The 23,953-nt window shown below is 43.9% G+C and overlaps 1 protein-coding gene across 11 annotated transcripts in view; it reads left to right on the top strand.

Annotated features, from left to right (window-relative positions):
- ADGRF5 (adhesion G protein-coupled receptor F5) overlaps positions 1-23,953 on the top strand; it is a 98,689-nt gene that overhangs the window by 53,355 nt on the left and 21,381 nt on the right. For 6 of the 11 annotated variants that reach the window (XM_082731147.1, XM_082731143.1, XM_082731146.1 and 3 more), the window contains 8 exons: positions 8,496-8,666; positions 10,649-10,825; positions 10,970-11,076; positions 12,354-12,412; positions 13,295-13,437; positions 16,612-16,833; positions 18,241-18,444; positions 22,054-22,224. In XM_082731147.1, the coding sequence (XP_082587273.1) occupies positions 8,496-8,666; positions 10,649-10,825; positions 10,970-11,076; positions 12,354-12,412; positions 13,295-13,437; positions 16,612-16,833; positions 18,241-18,444; positions 22,054-22,224 (1,254 nt within the window). Of the gene's footprint in view, positions 1-8,495; positions 8,667-10,648; positions 10,826-10,966; positions 11,077-12,353; positions 12,413-13,294; positions 13,438-16,611; positions 16,834-18,240; positions 18,445-22,053; positions 22,225-23,953 lie in introns of all 11 variants that reach the window. The other 5 variants (XM_082731137.1, XM_082731144.1, XM_082731142.1 and 2 more) reach the window with 1 other exon arrangement.

Below are 23,953 nucleotides of genomic sequence, written 5' to 3'. Positions count from 1 at the left end.
CATATACATATTACACACATAAACCCAGACATACGTATGCATACAAATATATATGAGTGATTATTTTACAGGGTTGTTGATATTGGATAATATTATGTGCTTACTATTTAAATGTTACTAGGGTTATCTAGGGGTTTGCTTGATTTGGGGATTTTTTAAAAATATAAACACAGGGGCTCCTGGGTGGCTCAGATGGTTGGGTTACTGCATTCTGCTCAGGTCATGGTCCCGGGATCCTGGGATCGAGTCCTGAGTCAGGCTCCCTGCTCAGTGGGGAGCCTGCTTCTCCCTCTCTCTGTCTCTCATGAATAAGTAAATAAAATCTTTAAAAAAAATAATAAGATAAAAGAAAAATTTTTTAAAAACTAGAAACAGATTTATTTATAAATATAGTATTGAATCTGAAGGAGCCTGAAATATCCCAGGTACAGAGAAAGTCCCATATCACCACTGAAGGCAGGAGGAGGAATGCCGGGAGATACAAGTTAGTGTTTTTGGAAAAGTATTTCAGAACTCGGTTGGGGAAGAGAAGTCTGCACAAAAACCCGGAGGCCAGAGGCCAGAAGAAGGGTGGACTGGCCAGTTAGAGCAGAGAGGCCTCAGGGGAGCAGAGGGAAATAAGAATGGGACACAGCATCCTGTCATGTCCCCGTGATACTAGGAGGTATATTCTGGATCAGCTAAAAGGGTGGCACAGAGGAGGGACTGATGCAAACCCTCTGAAGTGAAAAGTAGCCAGATGCTTGTGGCTGAATGAATTACATGAAGAAGTCAGCGCTCGAGAGCCCAGCGAGAAGGCTTATCCCTGGCCCAGGGATGGAAGACCATCCCTGGCCCTGGCCCCTCGAGGGAAACAGGAAAGGAGAAAGGGGAACGCTTGTGAAGGATACTATGACAAGTGGATCAAAAGGACTTGGAGACAGCTTTGACATGGGGTGACGGGTAGCAGTGATCCATGTGACATTCCGGGAGCGCACAGACCTGAACATCTGGGGGATGTGGAGACCTGAGGTAGAACCCGGTGTTGGAATGGAGATCTCATCTTGGAGGTTTGTCAGTCAGCTCCCAGTTGAGTCTTACCGGTATTCTTCCTAGGGGAGCAAGAGCAGAAGTTTCTTCTTGGTTAGCAGTAACACAAGTGCATTCTCTAGGTGCCTTTGTGATGTTCTCCATGCCAGGTTTCCAAGCTTTGTTGGGAATGTTCTTGGGCCCTGGGCAGAAAATCCCTCATGGGTTCTTCTTTGGCTTCAAAAGGAATGGCTGACAGCAGACCCATTTTCGACCAAGGAAGGAAGAGATGTCCTATCCTCATGCTGGAGGTTCTTCATGCTCATACCTGCCTAGTGAGAGAATTGGGTGGTTGGCTGCCGGGGTGGGAATCGCGATCTTTCTGCAGACCTGGCAGCCCCAGCCTGTGCTGGCCCTTCTTCATCTGGGTCCATGAAATGCTGTGCATTTTCCAGTTAAGGAACACATTTGGGGGGTTTGTGGCCTTCATCTTCCTTAGGATAGCATGTGGTATTTTGTACACTTAACCCAGAGAAGGATGACAAGGCTAAGAAGCCCCCACCCTCGGTGGTTTGAGGGTTGACCCTCCATGTGCTGGGAATCCTTCTTTCTTTTAATTTCTTATTAGTGTGGTGTGTCTGCTTACCCATCTCAAAGGTGAGACCCGACTAGAATAGCATTAGCTCTTCTTGTCCTACCAGCAGACATCTGCGTGTCATATGGCCATCACATTTATTATAATTTATATTCTTATTTCTACCTGCTGTTTCAGACTGATTACTCTATGCCATACAACTGGCTAGGGGTCTCCATTCCAACTTCTTAGCATCAACTCTGCAAAGAATATATGACCCCTGTTTGACACATGGCAAAGAGTGGCTCACGGAGGTTTAATGGCCCAGGAAAGAAGACACTTGACCCCATCTCACTCTGACTCCAAAGTCCATGCTTGCAAGGCAGACTTAAGAGTTTTCAACATGGGTTTCTGGCTCTTGCCCGCGAGATTCCAGGCCATGATTATGAGAGCAGCTTTGTAGGGGAAGGAGGAAGGAGCACTGTCTTCATCTTCGTAGGAAAAGAATTTTACACAGGACTGACTTTGATGACTCGGGCATATGACAAACTGGGAGAATTGATTACTTTCTCCATTACAGCCCGATGGTCTATGACACACTGTGCCGCCTATGCTCTCCTCCGTCGACACCTGCCAGCGAGCCCAGCCTGGGGGTTCTGGTAGTTTTCCCGTGCATGAACAAACCTTTCTAAAGCCTAAAGGGAGGACATGATCCTCGGACTCTCTCCTGACAACGGTACAATAGGATACAGGTGTTCCTGCCAAATTGCTCCCTACTAGAACATACTAAGAAACAAGCAGAAGAAGAGGCACCTTTTAATATTTACCCACTATGAGACTAAAAGTGAGAACAACAGGGCCAGATCTTCAGTGATAAAGAGGCATTGTCTCTTTGGGTCAACAGAAAAAAAATCACATCAATCTCATTTCTCTTGTGTGAAGTCAGCAGCCTTCATTCTTTTGCAGGTGGGAGATTAATTTACACATAGACTTAGGCTCCAACTTCTGAGAAGCTGTAATTCCCATTAGAGTGGCCAGGCAAAAATACGATTGTTTGCTTAAACAGCTGTGATTAAGACCCAGAACTACTTGTCACAGTTTGGGGCCAACTTTCCAGAAATGTGTCTTTAAGATAAGTGCTGTGTGGCGGGCAGCGGTTTCTGGGAAAGGAGAGGGGAAATCCTGGCTGGTCTGTGTCTCGGGGCCTGCCAATAGGCTCTGTTTGTGACACCGATGACACCTGGAATGTGCTACCTTCACTTGGGGCACTGGTGGGTCAGAAAAGTTCAGGCAAACAGCATCAGACCACAAGAGCCTGAGAAAAAGCAAACATGTTAAACTCTCTGGAATCAGATGCTCCAGGAGGAGGAGCACAGAAGGACCCCTGAAGGACAGGTTCACCCAGAGGTGGGAAAACCATCCTCTGTTCTTCACGAGTCCCTTAGTAGCCTGGAGCAGCACCCAGAACATCACTCTCCCCAGCTCTGAAGTCCTCAGATTTGGGAGACACCAGGCCAGCAGGATGTGGCATTTTTTTAATCCCAAACTATGGGCCTACCTTGGGGGCTGTGAGCAGAGTGTGCCTCCGGGCCCATCCCCAGGGAGGTCACACTGACACCTGAGCAGCTGAGCTACTTTCCTTGAAGTCAGACACTGGCCATGTGACCTTACAGGGGCAAGAGGCCCGGTGGCAGCTCCATGTGTCTTGCCCGTGGGGCTGTGATCGGGACCTGGATCGGGAAGGACAGCTTGCTGCTCCTCAGATGAGCTGTGGAAATCACTGTCCCGGGGTTTTTGTGCTTACTTGCGCTTCCTGGGGACATAGTCCCCAAATAACCCCAAGGCAGCTTGTTTCATCTGCATCTTTGGCCAGCATTTACTGCTCTAGAAAAGTCTTACCTAACCTTTTTTTTTTTTTTTTAAGATTTTATTTATTTATTTATTTATTTAACAGAGAGAGAGAGAGAGAGAGAGAGAGAGAGAGAGAATGAGAGAACACAAGCAGGGGAAGGGAGAAGCAGGCTTCCCTTCGAGCAGGGGGCCCTGGGCGGGGCTGGATCCCAGCACCCTGGGATCAGGACCTGATCTGAAGGCAGGCGCTTAATGACTGAGGCTTAATGACTGAGCCACCCGGGTGTCCCTTGTCTAAGCATTCTACAAAAAAAACCCACTCTGCCCTCATTGTGCCTGCCGCTCTGTTTTCGTACCCTGCTTTATTGTCTCCATGCCCTTCAGAACTGCAGGACACTGAAGTTTCGACTTACTTGTACCTCCTTTCAACCTTACTTTTACATGAGAACGGAAGGTCCATGGAAGGAGAGATTCGCCTCTTTTATTTACCCCAGGCACCCAGGATCTAGCACAGTGCCTGGGAAGCAGGCACTCAATAAACAGTAAAGTTACTATGACTCAATATATCAATAAATTAAGGCACAAGTGCATAAACCTAGCAAGACTTCATGTCAAAATTCATGAGTGCCAATGGCAATGAGTCACTGCCTTCTTCCTCAGTGTGGATTTCTAAGACACTGGTGATGCTGAAACAAAAAGAACAAAATTTTAGGTAATTCTTCCATTTATTATGAATAGTTTTGCCTTTGAATATGCTGTTAATTTAAAATTCACTTTGAGAATTGTGCACTAGTTCTAAAGATACGTTTAATAATAATGCCTTACTTTTTTTTTCTGTTTATAGTACAGAGGTTTATAAGGGGTTTACAAAGCGATCACTTTCATTATCTTCTTCCATTGGAACTGTGGCAGGGAATGGTTAAAACAAAATGGACTTTAGAGTCAGAAAGATGTGGTTTCAAATCCCAGTTTTTAAGGTTTGTTATTCATGGAGCTTCATGAATAACATTAAACCTCAGATTTACCATCTGCAAAATGGGTACACATGCACTCTCCTCATGACCCCAGAACCTACTGGGCAGTGAATACATGGCAACTGCTGTTATGATTATTACTTTTATTATGAGTACTTTTGATCCATCTGGTATGACGGAAGAAAGAGGTGAACACATATGCTTGGAGACCATGTTGTTTATCCCCATAGAAGCAGCAGCAGGAGGCATCTAGGGGGAAAAAAAAGGCAAAGCAAAAGTAAAAACAAACCGAACAGACAATAAAACACACACACACACACACAACAGAAACAAGTTTAGGTGCTAATATTGACTCTCCAGGACTACCTTACCTTCTTGGTTTCCTCATTTGGATTAAAATATTAAATCCCAACCTTGTCTGATCACCAGAATCACCAGTGGGAATTGGGGGGAAAAATTACAGATTTCTGGGCCTCATCCATTAAGATATTTACTTTGGCTTGGGGTGCCTGGGTGGCTCAGTGGGTTAAAGCCTCTGCCTTCAGCTCGGGTCATGATCCCAAGGTCCTGGGATCGAGCCCCACATCGGGCTCTCTGCTCAGCAGGGAGCCTTCTTACCCCTCCCCTCTCTCTCTCTGCCTGCCTCTCTGCCTACTTGTGATCTCTGTCAGTCAAAAATAAATAAAATCTTAAAAAAAAAAAAAAAAAGATTTTACTTTGGCTCACCTGGCTTGAGGTTCCAAAGTATGCATGTGTGTTGCACTCCCTAGGTGTGCATAATCGTCAGTCAAGTGTGCTGATGACTGAAATAGATGACTTCCAAGAGCAAGCTTGTAGTCTTCTGAGTTACTATGGTGGCATAGAGTCTGTTTTGAAGAACTGACTATTTCATGCTGAAGACTGTTCCTTCTCTAGTGGAGATCCCCATCCTTGCCTGTCTCTAGGGGGCAGTGTCGCTTAGGTGGAAGGTTCCTCTGAAACTCCTACAGAAGTTGAAGAACATAAAAGGTAGCCAAGAGGAAGAGGTTCTTGGAGGCTACTTCTTTCATTAGAATTGCACAAATCCCCTAGAAGAGAATTTGCTCAAGTCACAGGAACTGTCCTCTTAGTATGTTAAGCTTTTGGCTAAGCTCCTTGTAAGGTCTCACCGGAAGGACTGCCTTGGTTTCCGTGGGGAGTGAGGATATGGGTGAATCACCATGGGTTTTCCAGGCACAGGTTTGTTCTGCGATTACGTCTGAAAAGAATGCCAAGAGGTGGGCTCGTGGATGAGCATAGGAATGGCGCTCCGGCCGGGGCTGACGCCATGCTGGGGTCAGACCCTGGGACGCTACCACACAGGTGGTGAAGTGGGGGATGTGGGATTGTTATTGACTTCACTCTTCCAGAAAGCCCTACCGTCTAGGATATCCTGTTTACATTCTGGGGACTGCCTAGGGCAAAGAGACTCTTGGAGCCGAATCTGCTGCAGGGTGTAAACATTACTGCCTTACTTTTCAGGAAAAAGAATGTGCTCCAAGGCAGACCTTGTAAATATGCCACCACCCCTCCTCACAGTATTCCCAGCAGGCAACATACCCTGTCTAGAGTTAAGATCGCATGAATTAAGATTAACGGTTCTTCCATAAGCTTGTTTTCATCACAGAACCATTGAATCAGAAAGAAAACAGGAAATTTGAGACATGGCCATGGTATCATGACAGACTGTGCTTCTGCACTGGGTTTTAAAAGTCACTTTGTTCTACTTGTAATTACCTTTTTGTGAGCAGGAAATATACCTTAAGATATATTCTTTATTCTGAAAAAGTTAGCAAAGACTTTTTTATTTTTTGTATATTTTTGTATTTTTTTAAATTTAATTTTATTTTTTCAGTGTTCCAGAATTCATTGTTTATGCACCATATCCAGTGCTCCATGCAATATGTGCCCTCCATAATACCCACTACTAGGCTCACCCATCCCTCTCATCCCCCTCCCCTCCAAAACCCTCAGTTTGTTTCTCAGAGTCCACAGTCTCTCGTGCTTTTTCACAGTTTGAATTAATTACAGCAAGTTGAATGATGCATGTCAAAATGAAATAATTCTCAGAAAGATTGATGAATAAAACCAACCTCTAAGACATAGTTTATCCCTATAAGTAAACAGATATAAGAGCTTTCCACAACAAAAATGTATTCATTGGCATTTCCCATCACAAACTTACTCTATTTTAGTGCTTCTCATCAATATTTCTAGGGAAATTTTAAATAAATCTGGCAATATTGTGGGAAAATTCTTTGCCCTTTTAGAAAACAGACCTAGAATTTTAATTTATGGCAAAATATACATCACACTTCCAGATTTGACTTAAATTTTAAAGTAATAGTTTTGCAAGTATTCACTAAACATTTCCTTATTTTGGCTGACAAGAGAGAATAAGCCGCAACTTTTCTTCTTAATTCATCTGTGTAAAAAAATTCTCCTAAACTTTGAAGGTTCATCATGAACTATGAAACTAGCCCTTGGCTTCTGCTCCTGTTATGTATTTCAGCCAAGAATGAGCCAAAGATTCTGGCAGGGACAGAGAGGTGAGTGTGTGGCTCTCTCAAGAGGGTCATAATTTTAACAAGAACTGGTTGGGCACACATTTATTACGTGGTGAGCTCCATGCCAGATGGAGTAAAGCCAGGAGAACTGAGAGAAATAGTTCCTGCCCTTGCGAAGCTTACCATTAGTGAATCAGACATGATGTAATACAGGAAACTATGAAAGAACATTCTTGTATGTATATTGTCTGGCTTGCCTGGGGTGGGTATGTGTTGGACATCAAATGTGTCTAGGACACCAGTCAATCAACCTGGAGACAATTTGGAAAGGCAATGAAGAGCAGGAGATATCTTTTATTTTACATTCTGACTTGTGAATTTTGCTTTCATTGAGTGCCTATCCTGTTCTGGACACCACAGAGATACACAGTAAGAAGTAAGAGCTCAGGCTGTGTGCATAGGCAAAGAGCAAAGGGAATTAACTGGATGACTTTTCCCAGAGGTCTTCAAGCCATGCATAGTCCAGATCTCAAAATGCATACATGTCAAATGAATGGTGTAGAAAACATGCTGACTCATTCTTCTGAGTCAGGATCATGGCTTTATTGTCTAAACTGTTGCCTAGGTTCCCCTGCTAGATCTCCCTCCTTCTATTCTGGCCATTTCCGGTCAAGTTTCAACACAGCAATCCTTGACCTTGGACACCAAGGAGGGTGAGAGATTGGAGAGGAAGGACAAGTTCTGAACTTAGCCTGTAAATCTCTCAAATGGCCAGAGACCACTACACTGAGACCAGACAAATCAGTTGTAAATAGTAAAATCATGGGGCACCTGAGTGGCGCAGTGGGATAAGCATCTGACTCTTGGTCTCAGCTCAGACCACTACACTGAGACCAGACAAATCAGTTGTAAATCATAAAATCATGGGGCACCTGAGTGGCGCAGTGGGATAAGCATCTGACTCTTGGTCTCAGCTCAGACCACTACACTGAGACCAGACAAATCAGTTGTAAATCGTAAAATCATGGGGCACCTGAGTGGCGCAGTGGGATAAGCATCTGACTCTTGGTCTCAGCTCAGACCACTACACTGAGACCAGACAAATCAGTTGTAAATAGTAAAATCATGGGGCACCTGAGTGGCGCAGTGGGATAAGCATCTGACTCTTGGTCTCAGCTCAGCTCCTGAGATCAGGGTGGTGAGATTGAGCCCTGAATCAGCTCTGCACTCAGCTCAGAGTCTGCTTAAGACTCTCTCTCTCTCCCTTTCTCTTTGCCACCTTCCCCCACCTCCACTTTCTCTCTCTCTCAAATAAATAAATCTTAATAAATAAAAAAGTACATAAATATAAAATCATAGAGAGGAAACACCACGAAGGGGATATTTGATGGTGTAAATTGACAAACTTCTTTTCCTCTAGGAAGGTTCATTAGAAATCTCTCAAGGCTGACATGTCCAGCATCCACATAGTCCCATTACTGCCTTTAAATGTTGACCTGTCCACCATGCTCCCTCTTGGCCACCCATGTTGAGTTCTCACAGCTTCCTCTGCTTTCCTTTCAGTCGCCTCAAGCAGCCCAACAGCTGAAGAGTACACCGTTGATGTGGAGATCAGTTTTGAAAATGCCTCCTTCCTGGAGTCAATCAAAGCTTCCTTGTACAGCCTCAGTTTCCCAATTCAAGGGAACAGCACTGACCAAGCCACCACCATTTTAAGCATTGAGGTGACAACAGGTGAGTCAAAGACCTGTTGCTTCAGAACAGAGGGTCGGACATACCAGGAGGAAGGCTGTCTGCACTCCTTACTATTAGAGCAGATTGTACTTTGTAGGCAAGTGAGATGACCCAAAAAGGCCTGAGATATGATTTATGACTCCACAGACTTCCAGAATGAAGCCCCTACTGGCAAACCCTGCAGCCAGTTTCCTTATTTCAAATGGTGGCCAAATGTTTGCTTGGTGGTTTGTGTATCACTTGTCACAAAATATGTCCCAAGATACTGCCAGGTCCTTCATGACAAACTGCTGGTCCCCATTCCTCTGGGTAATCAATGGGTATAGCAAGGACCGGTTCATGTATTAGTAAGTGGCAAGTTCCTTTCATTCTGGCATCATAGGTCAGGAAATAGGAACCAGGCACACTCCTGGGTTGGAAGCAAGACATAACACAGAAACCCCCAGGCTATGGGATTGGACATTCTGATCACTGCCTCCCTTTTGAAGTGATGCTGGGTGTCCTACCTCTCAGGCACCATCACCTGGGAAGCTATGATAGGGGACTCCCCTTTGTCCTAAACAAAGTTACTGTCTTGTAAGCACTAACAGATGTTGGATTTTATGATTCTTAAATGGAGGCAAGCATAAAATTCTTATTTTTCAATTTTCTTTTGGAATTCTTATATTTCAAATTGTCCATCAATATCGTCTATGCATTCCAATTTTTTATTCTTAATATATGCTAGCGGAACCTTAGGGATTGCTTCATAGCTCCCTTTGGGTGCCCCTTCCCACCAGTGTTGAAGCACAGAACTGTACCAGTGTTCACAGATTCCTTGGAGTTTGGGTGTCCCTCCTATTTCAGGAACAATGATCTGATGGCTCTCCTTTGGGTAGTCACTCTGTGCCTTTTTCTAGGAGCTGATTCTTAGAATAGACAATTCCCAGTGATACGGCTTTGATTGAATTTTAGAAATAAATTCAAAGTACTCTGTTTTCAGAGCATTTGCCAATGTCCCCACTTGGGTTAGAAACCATAGTGCATGGAGCACAGGGTGTGGTGCATAAACAATGAATTTTGGAACACTGAAAAAAATTAAATAAAATAAAATTAAAAAAAAGAAAAAGATAAAAAGAAACCGTTTTGGTTGTTCACATTGGATTAGAAACATAAAAGGCACAATTGCATTTGTACTTGGTATTCGTTATCTGTTGCCACTTAACACATTAGCTCAAAACTTAGCATCTTAAAGCAACAAACATGTATTGTATCCCATAGTTTCCAAGAGCCAGATTTGGGAGGAGCTTGCCTGGATGGCTCTGGCTCAGGTCTTATGAGGTTGCAGTCAAGCTGTCAGCCAGAAGGGTAGTCCTCTGAAGGCTCGACCAGGGCTGGAAAATCCACTTTGAAGCCCACTCCTGTGGTTGTTGGCAGGACCCAGCTCCTCTCTAGCTGTTGGCTGGAGGCTTTTGTTCCTCACCATGTCAGCCTCTCCATGACATGTCCTCAAGCAGTGGCAGCTGACTACCCCCATAGCAAACAATGAAAGAAAGAGGAGAGAGGGAGAGAGAGAGATCACAGAGGAAAGTCACAGTACCTTTTATATCCTAATCTCAGAGACGATATATCATTACTCACACAGACCAAGCCTAGTACACTATGAAAGGGAGTCACAAGAGGGTGTCAGTACTCAGAAACAGGGGTGGAAAGGAACAATGCTGGAAACTGGCTCCCATACGCTTCATGTCCAAGAATCTGTTCATCATGGTGTCATTGTAGGCATCCCCTGAGATAGTCAAAGCCGTCACCCTTGAGGTGGCCATGCCTGACGGCATGGTGATGCATAATGGGAATCATGTGAATCTCATGTAATACTATTGAACTTCCCAGAGAGCCATATGCAGTCAAGTTAGGGTTTTCTACAAGTATAAATACTTACAGTCTATAAATGTAAAGGTGGTGACCACCTTCTCTCTCCTCACTGTTCTACATAATGCTAGTCTGCAGACCTACTGGAAATGAAATCTGGTGCTCCTGTGAGACAGGCTACAGGTGGCCCCGGGAACACTGTCTCCAGAACCTCACTTGTCAAGAGCGTGACAGCGTCCCTGCAGGGCATCAGTGCAGTTGCCTTAAAGGACTACCTCCCAAGGGACCTTTTTGCCAGCTCCAGGGAGGTAAGTAACTGTTCATTAAATGTTTCTTTGTTGAGTGGCTATTTGATAGAAATTCAAGCAAATGTTTCTCTGTCCTGTGTGTATTCATTTGTTAACATGATATTTTAAAATATTGTCCTGGGTTTTTTTTTTTTTTTTCAGCAGATGTTACCCTGAGAATGTCGGTCAGACTCAATGTGGGCTTTCAAGAAGACCTCAAGAATACTTCCTCTGCTCTCTATAGGTCCTACAAGACTGACTTGGAAACAGCGGTAGGTTTTGGCCCTGGGAACCTCTTAAGCAATAAGTTCTTCAGGCTGAACTGAATCTGTTGCATTTACAGTGATAATTTGCTTAGAGCTGTCAGAATTTATGGATGTGGGGATCAGAATTATTCCTCCAAGTGTGGGATGATGAATTAAGAAGTGCTCAAGTCAAATAATGTTCATGATGCTTTGATATCATCTTGACCTAGGTGGAATTTTTCCCAGGGTAGGATTGATTCAGAGGTGATCTGGTGGTATCAGCTCACCAGATCCTAAGCAGAAGTCCTAGAACCTGGTCTAGAAGTGCCTGATGGTGCGTTTCTGCTTGTCTTCACACACCGCCTAAATGAAGCCCCTAGCATCTTTCGGGCAGATCAACCTAAGGCTGGTACCGGGGGTTTCAAAACATTCTATTTTAGAGGTACCAAGGCATTGGCCCTTATGACAGATTTAAATTTATTCATATAAAAATAACGAGTATTCCCTGAGTGCTAACTGTGTGCCAAACACTATTCTAAATCCTTTACATTGGATTAATTCATCTGAACCTAAATGCTTTGCTTGAATTAACTCATTTGGAGTAGAGCTTCCCAGTTGGAGTGCTACAAATTATTATAGGTGGGGTGAGATAATGACTTCCCTTAGTCCTCTGGGCAGCCAAGCCCCTGCGTCAGGCCAGGAGCGCCTCCACTTACCCTTCTATATCACAGAAATTATTTTCATTTTCCATGGGCGCCATGCTGAAGTGCTGGAGAACTCCTGGATGTCTGATTTGCATATCTGGCATGTAATATTTCTGCACAGCATGAAAAGCTTCCACACACACACACACACACACACACACTGCACACTCAATTACATGCATTGGAGGGAAGAGAGAGTGGCATATTCATCTTTGATCCTACCAACCCATGTACCTGGCACAGTGCTTGGCACTCACCATGCTTTGTGTGTAACATCTACCTGCAGAGGAGACTTGAATGGAGATGAATCTCCTATGGGTTGGCATTCAGAGAAACCTCCCCATTTTCTTTGCTAGGCATTTCCCGGAGTAAAAATTTTGCCCATGTAACTGGTGCTTGGTTCTTGGAGAACCCAGCCTGACAAAGGCAGATAGGAATTACTTCTTCAAAGATCTGCCTGTCCCAGCACTATTAAAATAGACGGGAGAAAGGTTTACCTGGGGTGATAAAGAATATGTGCTTTTTACTTGGCTTTAAATCCTTTGGCTTATCTCTTGCTGGACCTTGATATGATGACACTTGTCTCACTTTGTTTTCCAGTTTTGGAAAGGTTACAGCATTTTACCAGGCTTCAAATTGGTGACTGTGACAGGATTCAGGTAAGAAGCTATAATCAGGTCATTTCTAGTGGCAGAGACCAACACATTAGCAAAGGAGAAAAAGCCCATTGGGGGGCCGTCATGTGGGCACACAGCAAGAGTACTTTGGTAGAGAGGAATACAGTGTCGAGTGGCTGTGGCTTAAAGAGGGAGGCAATGCTGAGAACAAAAACTTGCTCCCTAGAGATGTACCTACTTAGATGGAAAGGGAGCAAAACCTTGTGTTTATTCTGTACATGCAAGAGTTTTGCAAACAGATACAGGATAAGTTTGCTGTCTGGCAAGTTCCAAGATACAACAATGAAATAATGTCACCCATGATGCCTTTATTCAAGAAAAGCCATCAAGCACACAGTTGCACACAGCTGTGTGAATCTTTCCTCCTGGAGTTGGGCACCATGGCAGCCCTGAGCGGGTTAGCAGGGGGTTTCAGAGAGTTCGTTGCCAATTTTAAAAAGAAAGAATGCTCACAAAAGCATTCAGGAATTTGGCTTCACTTGACATTTAGCATATCTGGTATCTGACATTCAGCGGAGGGAGGGTCAATAATGCTACCCCTGGGAGCAGCATGGCCGTGTGACGGGTCTCTGAGTTGTACCTGCCCCCTGCCATGACCAGCTCCTGTGATTCACTCCGCTTGTTCCTATCTGGCTGTTTCATTCAGTCATGTCACCTGTCTGCAGACATATGAGAAGCCAGAGTGTGTGACTCAGGCTTCCGACTAAAGTTTAATGACAGGCTGATTTGAGTGAACCTTTGAAGACTGAAGTACCCAGGCTGTTCCTGCCATTTTGTTTCTCCCACGCAATGCAAATCAACCATAAGCATCTAGACTCTTCCAGGTCAGTTACCGCCTTACTGAACCGAGTGGTCTCCATCCAGGCCCGGAAGTGTGGTTGTGACATATGAGGTCCAGACGACGACACCATCCCCCGACTTAATGCGTAAAGCAAATGAGCAAGTAATGCAGAACCTTAATCAGACCTACAAAATGGACTATGGCTCCTTTCAAGCAGTTACTAGCAGTAAGTAGGACATCTCCACATTTTCCTATACATGGATTTTATTTAGATATAGTAAGGGTGTTTATAGTATGCTTAAAACTAGGTGCCGGTGCAGAGCCTCCCAACCAGGCCAATGTCACTGCAGTTGGAAGGGGGGATTGTAGGGGAGAGAGATTTGACCAAAGAGTCACAGAGCCATCTGGGTTTATGGATTTTTTAATAAAAAATTAGAAGACCCCAAACATCCCAAAACTGACATTACTTTGGGGGTTGGGATATTCATGAAATGCATTGATATTGAACAATTGATACTGTTATTTTGGAGCAGGAGTTCTTGAAGCTGGGCCCCCAGACCCAACCACATCAGCACTGCCTGGGAACTTGTTAGAAATACAGGGCACCCCAGACTAACCAGGGTGATCGGCATTTCAACAAGCCCTTCAGGTGATTCTGATGCATAGGGAAGTTTGAGAACCCTGGCTCGGGATCATGTAGAGCAGGGATAAAATCCTGGAGTGTTAGATGCTCTTCCCCGTTTACAAATGGGTACAGAGCTGTGTTCTGTTGTGTGATTAGGTGGGTGGACCTATTATGCCTTGGGAAATAGAGAGGAGAGCCAGCTGGGCAGAGAATGGGAGGGTAAGAATTTGCTGGCGAAAGTCCTAACTAACTCTGGTCCCTGGTTCCGGGCTCAAGGTGATTCCCTTTTTGGAGGGACACTGTCTCCCAGTGGGGAGTGCTCTGAAAGGACTGTTGCAGGCACACCTGGGAGAAAGGCACCCCTTCTCAGGGGTTAAGATATCCTCACAATAGGTTTATAAGTTTTGTCTTTACATTTTCTGATATTGTTGAATGCCAGATCATTTTTAAAAACAAAATACCAAATGATAACGACACATATATAATGGTAAGAAGGTGTTACAATGTAAACAAGAAAAAAAGCAAAATAAAAGTTCAGAATACATAAGACAGCAACAACACAGGTGGAAACTGGAAAATTAAAGGAAGTGGCCTAAGTATGGGCTCCCATGGAAGGCATCCAGCAAGGCCACCCCCTTGTGACCCCTAACACCACCCCCAACAAACCCATGTTTTACCTCCCCAAATTCCTTAAGTTTGTGGTTCTGAGGGCATAGGTGAACATCAGGCTCTGGCCTAGGTAATCCTCGGTTATGATTACTCCCCCCAAATTTCCTTTGTGTTGAGGATAATCAACCATTTAAAGGAGTTGGTAACCAGCAGTGTTACCGATCAGTGGCTGACTGTTGGTCAGAAACATAGTGCTGATAGTATGGTTCCCCAAAGCGCTTTGGAGATTGTGGCTTATTCTTCCAAAGAGCCATAAAGTCATTGTGAATGGCACTCAGCACCACTTCTGGAGAGCGTCTGCAACCATCTCTGCCCTCTTTGGGAGAGCAGAAATAACTCTGTGATATGCACAGTTTCTGAACGATAAACAGGAACGTAGGTCACGTGCATTTCCACAGGAAAGCTCCCCCATCGACCTGCTCTCTATAGCGTCGGTGCTATTTACCTAGAGTATACATATCCAAAAGGTCAAGAGACCGGATTTTGTTTTGTTTTAATTATAATTATATTGGGGGGGGGGGCAGAGGAGAGGAAGAGAATAAGAAAGAAAAAAAGCTGCATGCATGATTTGGTATCAGAAAGTTATTTCAAATCTTTATGAAATACCAAGGGCACAGAATGTTCAGAATATCTCCATTTATTTGGTCGTATATTTATCCTCAGAATAATTAATGTTGGATTAATTAGCAGGGGCTCTTAACCAGAACGCCCTTTCTTTAATCACTGCCCACAAATTCATGGTCAATTCCATATAACCTTTAATACCAGTGGTCTTACTAAGCCTTATTGTTAGCCACAGTGATGTTGAAAAGAGACACATTGTTACTGTATCTTTTCTCTGTTTCGCCTGGCGTGTTACACAAATTGTGTACTTGTATATCCCTTGAGATGGGTACTGTTTTCTCCACTTTACAGGGGAGGAACTAGAAGCAGAGGGAGGGTGAATAATGTGCCCAAGAACACAGAGGAAGTAACATAAGTCTGTATGACTTCTGAGTCTGGTGGCTACATTAACTACTCCCAGGAGGCCTTGTTTCTTAACTGTTGGGTGTGATATTTTAAAATCTTCTATTCAGGAGTCTTAAAAATGTGATAAATATTTAGATCCCTTGATACTTTGACTAGAACATCCTAGCTCCCAAAATTAATTTTATGGTATTGTGCTCCCGTGATCACAGTATGGAGAGGGACTGGGCAGAGTATAAAGCCCTCTTAGAGCTTCCTTATCCAGCACCTCTGATCTTTTCAACACATGGAATTCCTGCAAGTTGTAGAATGAGAAACACAGTTTAAAGGTGGAAAAAGCACATGTTGTGTAAACAAAGGACAACAATAAACACACACCCACACCCACAGAAATAGCAAATGTCTGTGAAATGACTTGATGCTATGGTTCTCCAGATTTGTATTATGAAAACAATAATCGCTGCCATTGCCCCAAATCACCTCCACCATAGCTCTTACAGCTCCTGTTTTCCAGACAATTGAGCTGAGGCTCAGAGAGGCTGAGTAAATTGCCTAGGGCCACACAGCTAGATGTGGCACAGAACCAGGATTCAAATCTGGACCTGTGTGTCTATAAAGTTCTCCTTCTTAAGGGACCATGGGTATGAAATCTCTTTAAAAATTCTAAATTCTCAAGAGACTTTATTACAAGAAATTATTTTTCCCCATTTATACTTCATCAAAGCCATACAACAGAGCTTTCAGAAGTATAAGATACCGGTTATTAGCAAGAGGCAGTTGATAATATTGAGTCAGTAGCAAAGAAACTTGAGGTTTAAATGAGCTGGTGTGGCTTTTTTATAAGCAACTGAGCATTTTCTACCAGACTATGCAAAATATTAAGAATAGCTTTGGAATCCCCATCACCACTGATGGGGCCAATTAAGTATGCACAGACTCCAAACTTGAAACCCTGTTCCCAGTATCTGGCAGGTGGCAACTCTTTGGGCTTCAAAGACCAGCTGTTAGGGGATGGAATGAGGAAGACATGTTGCTTCCTTCTAGAAGCACCATAACCCCATGTAGTGGTGGTGTCCGGTGGGCAGTCTCAATTCCATTCATTTGCTTTGGGGTCTTAACACCTTTTCTTTGGGTTCCCAGATGAAACGAAGTTCACCGTCATACCAGAAATCATTTTTGAAGGAGACACAGTAAATTTGGTGTGTGAAAACGAAGTTTTGTCCTCTAACGTGTCCTGGCACCATGTTGAAAGGCGCTTTGACATCCAGAACAGCAGCAGATTCTTGGTTTACACCACCGTGCTCAACAACATGACCTCCATATCTCGCCTCACGATTTACAACATCACTCAGGGCGATGCAGGTGGGTTTCTGTCTAAGAACTGGTGCAGAGAAAGGAGTAAAGGGCTTGTAAAGAAGCAAGCCATGGAATATATGTGAATGTGTGTGTACATAATTTTATTATATATATATATAAAAAAAATAAAAATATAAATAAATAAATAATATATAAATAAAATTTATAAAATTTTTTATTAAAATTTATAAGATTTATAAAAATTATTTAAATATATAAGTAAAAGAAAATAAATGAAATATATATAAAATAAATAAAATATAAATAAATAAATAAAAATAAATATTATACATGTGTGTATATGTGTGTGTATATAGATACACACACAGTGTTTTCCTCTTTTTGAAAAGAAGTCACCAGTCTCAATTTTTCAAAGTTAAAAATGAATCCCATGGTATATAAGTAAGAACTACATCCTTGGAGACAAAACCAGATTTCTACATTTACCAAGGCTTATGAGTTGGAAACAGAGACAAAAATAAGACTTTTGTTTTTAATCTTCAAAAAATTTTCAACAGGTTTGTTGGGATATAATCAACATATAATGAGCTGTACATATTTAAAGGGTACAGTTTAATATGTTTTGACATATGTGTACACCTGTAAAACTATGCCCCGCCTCAGGAGAGTGAACGTAACCGTTACCCTCTGCCCGTTGAAATCTCTCCCATCTCCCACTCTCCTTCCCCAACACACCCAGAAACAGAAGTTTTAAACCTGACACTCCAGAATTTAATAACCCCATTGTAACCCAGATACCAGCAGGGGAATCTCCTTTTCCCTGGCAGAGAAGTTGGGTTGCAAACCACGGGCCCTATTACATCTTTGTGGATTCTGATTTTGCCACAGAGTGAAATAGAACACCAAAATCATCCACAACCTTCTAATTCTCTGAGGTTTTCCAATTTTTCCTTTCTACCGCTTCCATCCTCACAGCTTTTATCTCATCAACAAAGACTGAGATTTCTGCTCCTTCCTTAGAACATCTCTCTACTCATTAACCCGTAGCATCAGAAATGATCTGCATTGAACTTCGACACTTCCTGAATGTTTCTTTAGAGTTGTCTAGAGCTTGGATGATTTTGAAAACGATGCTTCAGGAAGTACTGTCACCACACATGAGATGAGACTATTGTTCTTCTAAGGAATTCCACATATGTAATAATAAAAAAACACGATTGTAAGGGGAGCTGGGCGGCACAGTCGTTTGAGCTGGTTGACTCTCATTTATGGCTCCGGTCGTGATCTCAGGGTCTTGGGATGGAGCTCTGTGTCAGACTCTGCCCTCAGTGAGGAGTCTGTTGGGAATTCTGTTTCCCTCTCCCTCTGCCCCCTCACCCCGCTCGCTTGCACACTCTCTCTCTCAAATAAAAAAACAAATCTTAAAAAAATACATGTGTGTATTCTGTGCAGGTGAATATATTTGCAAGCTGACATTGGATATCTTTGAATATGAGTCCAGAAAAAAAATAGATGTCACGCCCATCCGAATTGTGGCAACTGAAGAAATGAAGGTGACATGCGACAACAATCCTGTATCCTTGAACTGCTGCAGTGAGATTAATGTAAATTGGAGCGCGATAGAATGGAAACAGGAGGGGAAAATAAACATTCCAGGTGAGAATGTTAGATGCCCTTTCACATATACGTTTTTGCCTCTTGGCCAAGTAAAAGTGGGAGATGGACTGGGTGGGAGAGGAAATGTTAGGTGATGGTTTTTTCCGAAACTTCAGACTATTAAAATGGAACTAGGCTTGATGCCAGCTCCAGCTTAGCCATTCTAGAACAACATTCCAAAAATATATGCATACAGAGGTCATGCTTGGGTTGTGGACAAGATCTTGGCTGAGAAGACCTGATGACTTGCGTCCACAGTAACTCCCGCCTGTAGAAGAGCTGGCCCCCCATCTTCCCTCCCTCTTCATCTTCAGCAAAGAGCTAAGGATGAGGTCATTGACTTTGCTTTGGAGTCTGGTTCTGAACTTCTCTTTTCTGTGTGTCTTCTCCTGGTCTCTGTCCTTCTCACGTCTCTGCCTCTGTCCCACATCTTTCTGTATTACCTAACTCTGTGTCTTTGTGTTTTGGTTTTTTTTTTTTTTTCCCATTTTTCTGTATAGACCCATTTGTCTCTCAATTGTTCCATGTCAATTTCTGATCTTACGTGGCTCCTTTCAGTTCTGAGATATTACCGGAAGTTCTCCACCCTCCCGTTTATACTCATGAATGATAATAATAATATATTAAAAGAGCACCTCTGACCCTGTTTTGTGTAACAGCTTATGATTAATCAATGTTTTAAAAATATGTTATCACTTTTGATCATATTCAACCCTGATCGCAAGTTTGAAGCTGGTATTTTTTTGCCTCCAATTTGCAGATAAGGAAATTGAGGGTGACACAGACTTATCCAAGGTTGTCAGAAAGGAAAAGAAAGACTCACCTCAGGTCTGATTTCCCAAGACCAGTGTTTGCCTTGGCAAAAGTATGTTAGCCATGCCTGAAGAGCCAGGGCTGGGGCAGGCTGATCTGGAAGAGTTTGCTCTGGAGCAGGAGACTTTTTTGTCTGGAGACTTCACATAACAAGACCCAATCCTTCCCTTAAGAAATGACAGCTTTATGTGTTCATCTTTACACAAAAAATCATTTAAGTAAAACGTGGCTTTACTGGTGAAATTCATCAGTGCTATAAAGTTTAACAGTACAGACTCTTTGCCAGCAGACTATATTAAGTTATAAAAAAATAAAATAATGATTAATTTACATGCAAGTCATCCTGAGCCCATCTATTTACAAAGCACATTTCACCTGCTGCTTCTGTATTTTACTTTAAATCCCCCATGAAGGGGAAAAGCATCTGGTTACTGTTGAAAATGTTGACACAGGAGATGTTTAGTTGCTTCCTTGATTTTTCAGGAAGAGGAGGTTGTAGGCACCCTGGAGGAGCGGCCAGATGGGAGAAAAATCTTGCAAAGTTCCCTCGGTACTAACTTCATACACTTACAGCCCCGAGAGGTGAAAGCCTCGCCCTCTGGCAGAGGAACCAGGAAGTCTCCAGTACAAACGGTCAGGGACCTCTCCGTGGTCACCACTGTTTCAGACATTCCTAATGCCCAGTGTGGGAGACAGAACAATGGATTTCCTGCCATGGGGCTGGCCACCTGGGGACTCGCACTGTCCATTCTCTGATGAACTTAACCTTTGCCCTCGGCACCTGGCCTTCTTCCTCCCCTCGTAGCCTCCACTCTGAAGTGCATGCTCTCTCTCTCTCTCTCTCTCTCTGTGTGTGTCTCCAAATTCCACGAGCTCTTTAGCACCCATTCTTCCAGGTCAATGGGAGACAATCTAGCAGAATAACTCACTCCAAAGCACGAGGAACTGAATGACCTACCTCATTTCAAAAACAGGTGCATTTCATTTTCAAAATACAAGGGATAAGACAGAAGGAAGGTAATCAGCAGTGGCAGAATTTCTAACATGAAAAGGGTGGTCTTTTTTTTTTAATTTTTTTTTTATTTTTAAGATTTTTTATTTATTTATTTGACAGAGAGAGATCACAAGTAGAGAGAGAGGCAGGCAGAGAGAGAGAGGGAAGCAGGATCCCTGCTGAGCAGAGAGCCCCATGCGGGACTCGATCCCAGGACCCTGAGATCATGACCTGAGCCGAAGGCAGCGGCTTAACCCACTGAGCCACCCAGGCGCCCAAAGGGTGGTCTTTTTTGAAAGAGGGGGTGCTTCCTGGAGTTTTTCAACTCATCGGGCAGCAACTAATAATATAAATAGTAATAGTATCAGTAGTAGTAATAGTGGACGTGGTAATAGTTACTGTTATTGGCGCAGCATCTCGCCTGTCTAGTGTAGTACTAGCTAGCTTCACCTGCACAGAAATGGATGGACAAACTGGGGGAAATTAACAGCAGCAGAGTTTGTAGTCTCGCTGCAGCTGTGATGTGGTATGATGATAAAAACTAACGGAGCCTTAACTCTCTCCTTGCACACAAGTTAGAGCAGTTCCAAAAGAGTTCATTAACTTTTCGTGGCCCTGCCTACCATACTCCAGTGGCTGTTGATCAGCAGAGTATTCATAAAACAACTGAATATTTACAGGAGGGTGTGACCTTGACTCTGGCCTTGGGGGACTTGAGAGGGAAGAGCTTAGAACTCCACTGTCCCCTTACTTGCATCTTTTCTTCTGGATTGCCCCACTGAAATATTTAAGCCCATGTTACCATGTGTGCCTGCAGTCCATCTCAGATGAATCTGGTTTGGTTTGGTTTGGGGCTTTTTTGCAGCCAGACAAGACATCAGTCAGTTATAAAGAAGGGAGACTGGCTGTTTTTCTTTCCTGAGTAGAAATCAGTCTGTGGCTTTGGAGTCCCTTGATGAAGTGGCCCTAGAGGCAGGCTGGCTTCAGGGTCTGAGGTGAGCCCAAGTAGAGAAACGGCAGGAAGTGGTCCCTAGCACCCTGGGAGGCGGTGTTCCCCTTCCTGGCTGCATGTGAGGGTCTCTCCAGGAGGTTATTAGACAGACCAGCTGTCAAGGCTCTACCCCAGAGCAGCCAACATCAGGATCTCTGGGTTTGGGTTCCAGGTGATGTGGTTTGTAGTGGCATCCATGAGCCAACCACCATGAAAGAATAATTGAGTCATTTTTGGTGCTCCGAGGTGGTTTTACTAAAGTGGGGACAGGACTCCTGGGCAGGAATCACCACACTGGAGTTATGAGGAGGACTTAAGTATATTTTTGGAGTTAGGGGAAATAAAGCCCAAGGAAGTTTCCAAATTGGATTTTCATATGTTGAAAAAGACTCTCTCTCTTAATTTTTAATTTTTCCTACCCCAGCGACCATCACTAATGGTCTGTGTGAGGGGCAGGCCCCGACTGGGTGCTGTTCTAAGTGTCTCTGTATCTTAACTCATTTGACCTGACTACGCAATCCAAGGCGGTAGCTATGATTTTTAGTCCCCATTTTCCACCTGGAGAAACTGAAGCACAGAGCAGTTGGGTGACTTTTTCAACCATAGCCTGCTAGTAAGTGGGAATTTGGGATCTGCAGCCAGACTGCCCAGTCCCAAGTCTGCAGACCTAACCACCGCACAGTCCTCCCTCTCTAAGGAGAAGAAATTGGATTTAAATAATAATTCCTTTTCCCAGATTGGGCTTCTTTGCTCCTACATGGAAGAGTCAGCCAACTGTGTGACAGTGAAGGAACTGCTTCTGTCTCTGCAGGCAACCCAGAAACTGACCTAGAGTCCGGCTGCAGCAGATACACCTTCAGGGCAGATGGGACTCAGTGTCCCAGCGGGTCCGCTGGAACGACAGTCATCTATGAGTGCGAGTTCGTCAGCATCCATGGAGCCAAAGGCAGTAAGAACATAGAAGTGACATTCACCTCCGTGGGTAAGGACTCTTTGCCTCCAGCCAAGGGCTGTCAACCCCCTGGGAATATCTCTGAGCTAGCTGGAGTGTGGTTGGGGTAAATCACAAGCAGGAGACAGAGGGGGGTGTCCCTCTCTCCCATCTGAATTTAGATAAGGTCTTTAGAAGACAGACAGATGAGGGGAGCCCAGGGCTGCCGGGGAGGAAAGGTCTGCCCGGCACTGAGAAGGCAGGCAGGGACCGGAAAGGACAGTTTCACACTCGAGTTAGTTCTGTTTAAGTCATTGAGTTCATGACGAAGGTGGTGCCCCAGATTTTCCCTTTGCCTTCCGTGAGCCCATTCTCCTTCCCTTGGAGGCCAGTAGTAGTAGCCAGGCTCAGGGCCCACCGCCAGCAGGCGAAGACACGCTCTGTCCTCTCTCCCCTCCCACTCTACCTATTCCAGCCAGAACCTTGCCGGAAGCTTTAATAATTTGAGACTTTATGATCATTTTACAGTTATCCTGAGAGTGTGTTAGTCTTTGACTAAAGGCTTTCAACTGAGTTGGTCCTTTTTTTAAAAAAAGTATCATTTCTTCTCCTCATGTAATAAAACATCCTAACTTCACCCCTGTTTGCAAAAATGGGGCAGTCACACTTGTTTTTCTCCCCGTTTTGCAAAAACTGAACCACTTCGATCAATCACCAGACCACTCTGAACGATTTGGAGGAAGGACTAACACCAACACGACTGATGGTCCTCGTTCCCCCTTGCTACCCTCGTGACTTGGGGTTTTTTACAAAGATCAAGATGGCGCTTATCTGAAAACACGATGGCCATAGAAGAGCTCGTGGGTCTTCTAAGCAATTTCATTTCAGTTTTCTGTAGTGAGAGCGGGTGGACGCTTCAAGTTTCAACTCAGAGTTGTATTGATTAGGTGGGATTTGGGTTGTCACAGAAACCTACTGAGATTTCACTGAAAACCACTGGTCTGGTGGTTTGGACGTTTTCTGAGAATCAAGAGAACCAGATTCATGGTTCCATGAGCCTCTCCCTTTTCACTCTCAGAAGCTGCCGAGCCGTCAAAAGGCAGCTCCACACCAGATCCCAACAGCCAGTGAGGCCCATGGGAGGGACACAGCAATCCATGCTTGTGTGATTGGGGACTCTATCTGCACGTTGGGATCCCCACTTCTAAAGGGCACTGTGGGCAGGCCTGATTTCTTTTTATTGTGATGAAGGGCAAGATTTTACACTGGTGGGGAAAGCTGGCCGGCATCAGTGGGTTCCAGGTGTGAAACCATTCACCTCTAGGAGATAAAAGTGAATGGCATTTTGAAATGTCAGTGACATGCTCAAAGAGGGGTGGAAAGATAGAAGCAGAGGCCCCCAAAAGTAGACTGTCCATATAAGCCTTTATCTTTGTAAGGGTCTTGTTAACATTTTTGAGGAATAATTCCTCATGAATTTATGAGGACATTCTCATAAGGAGGAGTAAATGTAGAGAGACTTAGAGTTAAGGTGTCTCTCCCTCCCAGTTTGCCTGAGATGGTCCTGGTTTAATTATTAGGGCAGTATATTCTAGGATGCCTGTACCTCAAATGTTGTTCCAGAAATCACTCTTTGGCTTAGTAAGTGTTGGATGTGTACTATAGCCAGTGGTAAGCCCTGGGGGATGCAAAGACATAGAAAAGAGAGCCCTGCTCTTAAGGGGTTCACACTTTTATGAAGAAGAGATACAGAAAGAGAAATTAAAATACAACACAGTGT

This window comes from Mustela nivalis, assembly GCF_964662115.1.
Source record: "Mustela nivalis genome assembly, chromosome: 5".
Classification (NCBI taxonomy): domain Eukaryota; kingdom Metazoa; phylum Chordata; class Mammalia; order Carnivora; family Mustelidae; genus Mustela; species Mustela nivalis.
The sequence above is the reverse complement of the archived record's forward strand: the minus strand, read 5'-3'. Positions and strand labels throughout refer to the sequence as shown.